Source organism: Myotis lucifugus, unplaced genomic scaffold (genome assembly GCF_000147115.1).
Source record: "Myotis lucifugus unplaced genomic scaffold, Myoluc2.0 scaffold_590, whole genome shotgun sequence".
NCBI lineage: Eukaryota > Metazoa > Chordata > Mammalia > Chiroptera > Vespertilionidae > Myotis > Myotis lucifugus.
Window position 1 is genome coordinate 231,880 of NW_005871638.1, and position 8,688 is coordinate 240,567.

The following is an 8,688-nucleotide window of genomic DNA, read 5'->3' on the forward strand; positions in this document are numbered from 1 at the left end:
TTAAAAAGATTCCCAGGTGATCCTCATGTGCAGCAAGTTGAGACCCACTGGGCTAGAGTCTATTCTCCTAGCTCAATCTGCTCCTCACCAGAGTACATAGACAACCACCCTGCGTAGCAGTAGCAATTGCTGCTTTGAGCGCCTCCTCCCAACAGTTACTAGGTACCAGAACTGTCGGAGAGAGAGGCCCAGAAATCGGGATTTTAAAAAGATTCCCAGGTGATTCTAATGTGCAGCCAAGGTTGAGACCCACTGATTTAGACTCTCCCATAGACATGAACGTCAAGACTGTCAGATGCTACCAGCGCACAAGGATTACGGGAGGGCAGCTACAAACACACGGAGAAGAGCCAGTTCCAGGGGTGAAACGGAGCGACCCCGGATGTTAGAGGCAAAGAGAAAGGAAGTACCTCTGAGATGCCAACTTCTACACGTGCCCGAGAAAGAAGGGGAATAAGCAACCTACCAGCACCTGGTCACTTGTGCGAAAAGAAAAACAGGAAGGAAAACTCGGAAACAGACGGGCCAGCGGCTCCCGGGTGGGGGAAGGGAGGAGGGGGACGGGTGGTGGGGGGACCAGGCGGGAGCAATGGGGGCACCAACATCTGTGTGTGGCTTCTGTAAAATTCTGCCACTTAGAACCATAGCATGTCCCCTAATCACAATAAACAAAACTTTAAAACCAGCAAGAGGGGGAAATAAACCTCAAATGAAATAAGACAGAAGTCGTGAACTTGTTACTTAAAATGAGTATCACAGCCACACTGTGGGCGGGGAGAAGGAAGAACCGCCCAATGAACTTTCAGTTTTAACTATACCCTCAGGCCAACGACAAGAGCTGTGAAAAAGTAGGAACTCCTGCTGGAAGACTGACTTTTCCCAAATCTGCAGCTACTACAAACGCATTCTAGGACTCAGTCACAGACAGACTGGGAATGGGCGCCCAACCTCTCAGCAGAGGAGAGAGCTGTAAACATGGAAGGGCGAAGGCGAGCACACCCTGCAGGATTGGAATGACTGGAAAGATCTGTATGAACTTGTGGTCATTAACACAGATACCTGCAGAAATACGTGTGTGCGTGCTGCATAAAAGTACACACACAGGTGCCCACATCCATTCCCAGCTCTGGCCTCCGGGAGGGTCTGGAGGCAGTGGCACCCAGTAAGGAGTCTGCCTGGCACCCAGATCTTGGTTTCTAAACCCCATTTACCACTGACCAGGCCCAGGGCCCCCGAAGCAAGGCTGGCTGTGGAGCTCAGCCAGGGGAAGAGCGCCAGTCCAGAACACCTGCTGTGCCAGGAGGTCAAGTGCTCAGAGGACCGTGAAGACGAATCAGAAGGTCAAGAGAGGGTCCCGCCTGCTGAGTGGCAATCATTTGAGCATGAAACTAAATAATGGGAGTAGCACAGAAGGACGTGGGATGCATGGGTCCACGCCGACAGCAATGAGTGAATGAAAAATGAGGCCAGGAAAGCGCTTTCTCACAGTAGAAAGTGAGCTGAAGGACGCAGAAGGACGTCCCGGCCGGCGTGGCTCAGTGGGTGAGTGTCAACCTATGAACTAGGACAGTGATGGCGAACCTATGACACGCGTGTCAGAGGTGACACGCAAACTCATTTTTTTGGTTGATTTTTCTTTGCTAAATGGCATTTAAATATATAAAATAAATATCAAAAATATAAGTCTTGCCCTAGCCAGTTTGGCTCAGTGGATAGAGCGTCGGCCTGCAGACTGAAGGGTCCCGGGTTCGATTCCGGCCAAGGGCATGTACCTTGGTTGCGGGCACATCCCCAATAGGGAGTGTGCAGGAGGCAGCTGATGGATGTTTCTCTCTCATCGATGTTTCTAACTCTCTATTCCTTCCCCTTGCTCTCTGTAAAAAATCAATAAAATATATATAAAAAATATAAGTCTTTGTTTTACTATGGTTGCAAATATCAAAAAATTTCTATATGTGACACGGCACCAGAGTTAAGTTAGGGTTTTTCAAAATGCTGACACGCTGAGCTCAAAAGGTTCGCCATCATTGAACTAGGAGGTCACAGTTCAATTGCCAGTCAGGGTGCGTGCCCAGGTTGCAGGCTTGATCCCCAGTGTGGGGCGTGCAGGAGGCAGCCGATCCATGATTCTCTGTTATCACTGATGTTTCTCTCTCTCTCTCCCTCTCTTTTCCTCTCCCTGAAATCAATAAAAACATATAAAAATTATTTTAAATAAACATAATGAAATGTGGACATTTGAGGAGCCTGGCTCAAAGGAACATGTGAATTCTTTGTACTATCTGTACAACTCTCCTCTAAGTCTGAAATTATTTCCAAATACAACGCCTCTTTAAAACATGTAGTTCGATGCAGGCGTGGGGACGCCTTCCAGCCTCCCCCAGGGGCAGGCACGCACCTCGCCCTGCGTGAGGAAGTTGGCCATCAGCGCCCCCTTCACCGCGTTCTCCAGGTTGCAGTCGGCGAAGATGATCAGGGGAGACTTGCCTCCGAGTTCCAAAGTGACGGGTTTGATTCCTTTCGCCGCCGCCTCCATGATCTTGGGGAACGAGAAAGACCACCATCAGAGGTCTGACAAGGGAGTCCACGCTAGGTGACAGGCCCCGACCTCCAAGGCAGCGGCCTCTGCAGCCTTGCTCTCCGCACACGCCCTGCCCCGTCCCGGAACATTCCTCTCCAGGCTCCGGAGAAGCCGGAGGCGCACCCAACACTCTCAGGAGGGAGTTCACCTTAAAAATACCATCCCCGCACCCGGCTGCCACGGGCAGGAACGCTCCGTGTCACTGTTACTGTGCGCAGGCTGACAGCTCCGAGCGCAGATCAAGGTCAGAACAATGAAGGTGAAATGGACCGAGAGGCACCTTCCTGCCGAGGGGGCTGCAGCTGAGTGAAGGCATCCAACTGCCCACGGGGACCCGGCCCGCCCAAGGCACCGGGGCTGCCCGTCTGCCCGAGTGCACTCCCCGCCCCCTTCACACGTTTGACACCCATGGCCTCCCTCCCGGCACGAGCAGGCTCGGGTGGGCTGACACCCACAGCTAGATGCCATCGCCTCAACCTGACCTTGGTCTCACCTTGGTGCCGGTGGGCACACTCCCGGTGAAGGAGACCTTGGCCACGTCTCGATGCTGACACAGAAGCTGGCCCGTGGCGCCCCCCCCTTGCACCACGTTGAAGAGGCCGGGAGGCGCCCCCGCCTCCGTGTAGATCTCGGCCAGCAGCAGCGCAGACACGGGCGTGAAGGGGGACGGCTTGAAGACCATGGCGTTTCCTGCGCAAGCCCCAAAGCAGAGGACTCAGTGGGGGATCCCCTCAGGACAGGATCTCGCCCTCCCCCCAGGTCTCCCTCATTAACCAGACCACACCCCCCGCCTGTCAGTCACCAGTTCCACCCTGCATGTCCATCATCTGGCACCTGCACCATCGAAAGAAGCGGGTAGGCTCAGTCCCTTTGACAAGATGAGACCGGAGAAAGGTTAACGACCCTGACGAGTCCCCACAGCCAGGGACAGCATCTACTCCTCCTCCTATTCCTCCTCTGTCCCTCGGTGAGCGAAGAATGCGGCGGCGGGCAACAAGCAAGCAGCTGCGCTGCCACACGCGTCCCTCCCCACCTCACAGCTGTTCTGAGAGCCTTCCCCCCCACCCCCACTCATCTCTGTAAACAGGAGGAGGAGAAGGCTCAAGTCCTCCGTCAGCCAGAGCTGCTGTGATGGGAGCCTTGGGTGTCATTTCTCTTAACACAAACGGAGGAGGAAGTTTATCTTCTGCTTACCTTTTTTTTTTTTTAGTTTTTGTTTTTTTAATTTTTAAAAAATCCTCACGGGAGGACATTTTTTCCATTGAGTGGAAGGAAGGAAGGATGGGAGGAGAGAAAGGGGAAAGAAAGGGTTGAGAGAGAGAGAGAGAAACATCGATGTGAGAGGCACAGTGATTGGCTGCCTCCCAAACACGCCCCAATCAGGGCCAGGGATCGATCCACAACCAAGGTATGTGCCCTTGACTGGAATTTCAACCCAGGACCCTTTGGTCCGCAAGCTGATGCTCTAACCACTGATCCACGCCAGCCAAGCAATCTTCTGCTGTGTTTTTTTTTTTAAATATATTTTATTGATTTTTTTTACAGAGAGGAAGGGAGAGAAATAGAGAGTTAGAAACATTGATGAGAGATAAACATCGATCAGCTGCCTCTTGCACACCTCCTACTGGGGATGTGCCCGCAACCAAGGTACATGCCCTTGACTGAAATTGAACCTGGGACCTTTCAGTCCGCAGGCTGACGCTCTATCTACTGAGCCAAACCGGTTTCGACAACAATCTTCTGCTTCTTAAGTCAGATTCCTAAGTGCTCCCCTTCACAGAAATTCATGACCAGAAAGGAAGAAAACTTACAGGGAACACAAATCTAATCCAATCTGACAGTAAAAAACAAGACCTCTAAGACCAAAACTTTCTTCCTCCATAAACAGAAATAAATGAAATGAATACAAATAGGAACAACATAGACACGATCTGTGTGCGTCACTACACTGCAGACTCCCTCCGGGCTAGGCGGGAATGGACACGTGCCCTCTGAGGCCCCATGCCCCGCATGGCCCTCGTGATGGGAAGTTTGTGTGAGTGTGAGTGTGAGTGTGTGAGTGTGTGTGAATGTGTGTGTGAGTGTGAGTATATGAATGTGTGTATGTGTGTGTGAGAGTGCATGTGTTATGAGTGTGTGAGTGTGAGTGTGTGTGTGAGTGTAAGTGTGTGAATGTGTGTGTATGTGAGTGTGAGCATATGAATGTGTGTATGTGAGTGTGAGAGTGCATGTGAGTGTTATGAGTGTGCATACCCATATGAGTGTGTGGGGGGGGTGTATGTGTGAGTGTGTATGTGTAAAAGTGTATGTGTGTTTGTGTGTGTGTGCTAGTGAGTGTATGTGTGTGTGTGTGTGCGCGTGTGTGAGTATGAGTGTGTGTGTGTGCATGTGTGGGTATGTGAGTGTGTGCGTGCACAGGTGAGGGGGGAGGCTGCACAGCGGACCCTGCTCACAGAGGAGGACAACTCTTTCTTACCACAAGCTAATGCGGGGGCCGACTTCCAGGAGGCGATCTGAAAGGGGTAGTTCCAGGCTCCTATGCCCACGCACACGCCCAGCGGCTCTCGTCGGGTGTAACCGAAGGACCCGCCTGGGAGCTGGATATGCTCGCCTAAGGGGAAGACAGAGCAGAGGAGGAGGTCTGCTGGCCCCCAGGACTCACCAACACCTGTGCTACCTGGGGCTCCACCTGCCTCCGGGCTGCTCCCAGCGCGCGGTGCCCCCTCCCCCCCGCACTCTGTCCACTCTTGTCACTACTCTGCTCCTGCACCTCCTCGACACATAGCATCCACATTCAACCCACGGTCACCCCCTTCACTTCCTCCTCTGAGGCGCACTGGGCACCCGGCAGGCGACTTAGGTGGCATGAAGGGAGGAGACCCAGGCCGGTCTCACCCCGAAGTCTCTGCCCTTCACCTCGGCTCTGCCCTCTCCCTCCCGCAGCTGATGGGGGAAGGCCGGCCGGGAGGCTTACCGGCCATGGACCCCGCCAGGCCCGCGTAGTACTCCAAGCACTGCCAGGAGGTGTCGATGTCCAGGCGGGCCTCCAAGATGGACTTGCCGTTGTTGATGCTCTCCACGGTGGCGATCTCATCCGTCCGTTCCTGTGGGCGGCAGAGACTAGATTTAAGACACGTGACCATACACCGCAGCAGTCAACACTCACACAAAATACACGGCCCAGTTTTGAAAAATAAAAACATCTTTTTTTTGTAACGTTACATTTACGCAGGTTTCACAGATGCAACCACTCCAATTTTTTTTTAATGTTTTTATTGATTTTAGAGCTCAAGGGAGAGACAGAAACATCAGTGAGAGAGAAACATCCATCGCTGTCTTCTATATGCCCCCTACTGGTTACTGAGCCGAAAGCCTGGGCCTGGGCCCTCACCGGGAATCAAACTGGTGACATCTGGGTGGACGGGACGACGCTCAACCAACTGAGCCATACTGGCCAGGGTGAAACAACTTTTACTTACATGAAAAGAAAAGGAATGGCAGTCTTACACCAGCAAGAGAAATAAAAGCTTATTGCTGAGCCCTAGCCAGTTTGGCTCAGTGGGTAGAGCATCAGCCCGAGGAGTGAGGGTCCTGGGTTCAATTCTGGTCAAGGGCAGGTGCCTTGGTTGCAGGCTTGATCCCCAGCCCCAATCGAGCGTGTGTGGAAGGCAACCAATCAATGTGTCTCTCTCACATCTATGTTTCTCTCTCTGTCTCTCCCTCTCCCTTCCACTCTCTCTAAAAATCATGGAAAAATTTATCCTCAGATAAGGATTAACAAAACAAAAAAAAAGCTTATTGCTAAACAGCAGCCCTGTTCTCCCATCCAAGACTAATACCCCATTTCAAGATCATTTAGAAAAAGAATGCTCCAAAAAGTGAATATTACATCTGCATACATGTGTGAATACATATGTATATGTTTGTATGTATACAGGAGAGAACAGTCCTTAGGGAAGTTATGCAAAATAGCCAACTACATACTTGACAATGAAGAGGTTATATGCACATGAGGCTTTAATTCCCCAAAAGAAATGCAGCATTGCCCGGCCAGTGTGGTTCAGTGGTTGAGCATTGACCTATGAACCAGGAGGTCATGGTTTGATTCCTGGTCAGGGCACATGCCCGTGGTTGGGCCTCAATCCCCAGTGTGAGGCGTGCAGGAGGCAGCCGATCAATGATTCTCTCTCATCTGGAAAAAGATTATATATAAAAAGAAGAAGAAATGCAGTGTTATTTTCTAATGCTCAGAACTCACTAATTCTCTTTTCAAACACTTGTTCCAGTTGTAGCCGCAACTTAAAAATGCTGGAGATGCTCAGGGATGAACGGAAAGAATTGGAAAATTATACCTAAAAAGAAAATCTAAAGACTGCCTTTCTCCCCTCCCAAAGAAGACAGGACTGAATATGTAAGAGAAAGCTATTTTCTATTATGAATCCAATTTAAAATAAACAGTAGGGTCAATACCTGTACATAAAAGAAAGAGCACTGTGTTATCAAAACTGTAACGAGCATCTAGCACGGTTGCTTTTGTAAAACTATAAAAAAGTTTAACTGTTTTTGAAGAGGGGAACATGTATGAATCTATGAAATATTCCCAGGAAATTAAGGTAAAAATAAATCTGAAAAAGGTTGGAGGACTTAAGAGTCATCAGAGGAAAAAGCTCAGTGGGTTAGAGCGGTGTCCCCGATATGCCAAAGTTGGGGGTTCGATCACAGGTCAGGGCACATACAAGATTCAACCAATGAATGCATAAGTGGAACAACAAATCAATGTCCCCCCCCTTCCTCTCTCTCTTTTTGAAAAAATTACCAGAAAAAAAGAAAAGAGACAAGCTACAAAGCATATGTTGTAATTCAAACAAACATGGAAAAGAAACCCATCCCGGGAGTCGGCACAGAGAGCCAAGCTCCCGACGGGAACTCGTGCACCAAGGCTGCTGCACACACACACCCAGGTGAGCAGGTGGGAACGCTCTCCGGTTTCATAAACTAGTCGTAACCTGACAGTGTCCCAAAGTCCGCCGCACACCACCCGGCAGCTCCCTCGGAGCAAGGACAGCCGGCTCTCCCGGAAGGGGAGAAAGGAAACACACCCTGATGATCCTGGCGGCCTCCAGGAGGATCCGGCCTCGCTCCAGGCCCGACTTCTGACGCCATATTTTGAAGGCAGCCTTTGCATCTTCAACAGCCAAATTGACCTCCTTTTCTCCGGAGCAGGAGAAAGTGGCTATCACCCGGCCTAGGAAAGCAGGGAGTCGGTTACCTCACCCGTGGCACACACTGAAATAAAGCATATGTATCCAAATTTCCTCTCCACCATCCCCGTGTTTTTAAATATGGCTTCGCTTCGTGGCCACCTCTATACCAGCATCTCCGAACTCTATCTTGGGGTCACTGGCCGCTTGAAGAATCTAACACAAGGTGCAGACTTCTCTGCAGAGAACTGTGATCATAGCACATAATTACGGAGGCCATGCCCCTTGCCCCGGGCACACCCTGAGCTTGGGTGAGGAACCCCTGCCCGCCTGTTTTACAGGCGGGTTTACTGACCTTAACTTCCTAGCAATTACTCTGCGAAGCTCCTTAACGATGTTTGAGAAGCTGAGGTCTTGCAAAATCAAGGTGCAAAGTACCGAGTCTCCCGGGTTAATAGCTGAGTTTAAACCCCCTCTACGTTCTCTATAAACTTTCTTCATAGTGTTAATACTGGATGAGCCCGGTTAACAAACAGCGATGTCAGCAAGAGGATCCCAAAACGCAAGGGAGGCTTTTTCCCTCAAATATTAAAAACAGGAAAAGCCCGCCTCTCCTTTTCTTACCCCAACCTACTCCTATCCCTATTCTGGGCAAAACAGGCTCGCTTTCCTCTTTAATTACGAAGTCGGGCTCCTTCCCTCCCCCCGGGAACGCGGGGCAGCGCTTTTCCTGGGGTTCGCAAACCTGCGATTTCGGTTGCAAACAGCCAGTTGGTAAAGGCAGCGCGGCCAAGGCCACACAGCGCAGACGGTTAAGAGAAACGGTGTTTGTCCTGCTGTGTGTCAATCGCGGGGGAGGGGGGCGCAGAGGGGGCAGAGGCGGGTCCCCCGCGGGAGGGTGTCACC

General features: G+C 51.0%; 1 protein-coding gene across 1 annotated transcript in view; it reads right to left on the minus strand.

The window, feature by feature from the left end:
- The window catches only part of ALDH9A1 (aldehyde dehydrogenase 9 family member A1), a 17,371-nt gene extending 8,821 nt beyond the window's left edge, over positions 1-8,550 (minus strand). The window contains exons 1-6 of the mRNA XM_023745859.1: positions 8,528-8,550; positions 7,681-7,826; positions 5,556-5,685; positions 5,058-5,192; positions 3,075-3,271; positions 2,399-2,539 (exon numbers count right to left, since the gene is read on the minus strand). Coding sequence (XP_023601627.1) covers positions 2,399-2,539; positions 3,075-3,271; positions 5,058-5,192; positions 5,556-5,562 — 480 coding nt within the window. The 5' untranslated portion in view covers positions 5,563-5,685; positions 7,681-7,826; positions 8,528-8,550. The remainder of the gene's footprint in view (positions 1-2,398; positions 2,540-3,074; positions 3,272-5,057; positions 5,193-5,555; positions 5,686-7,680; positions 7,827-8,527) is intronic.
- Between the last annotated feature and the right edge of the window lie 138 nt (positions 8,551-8,688).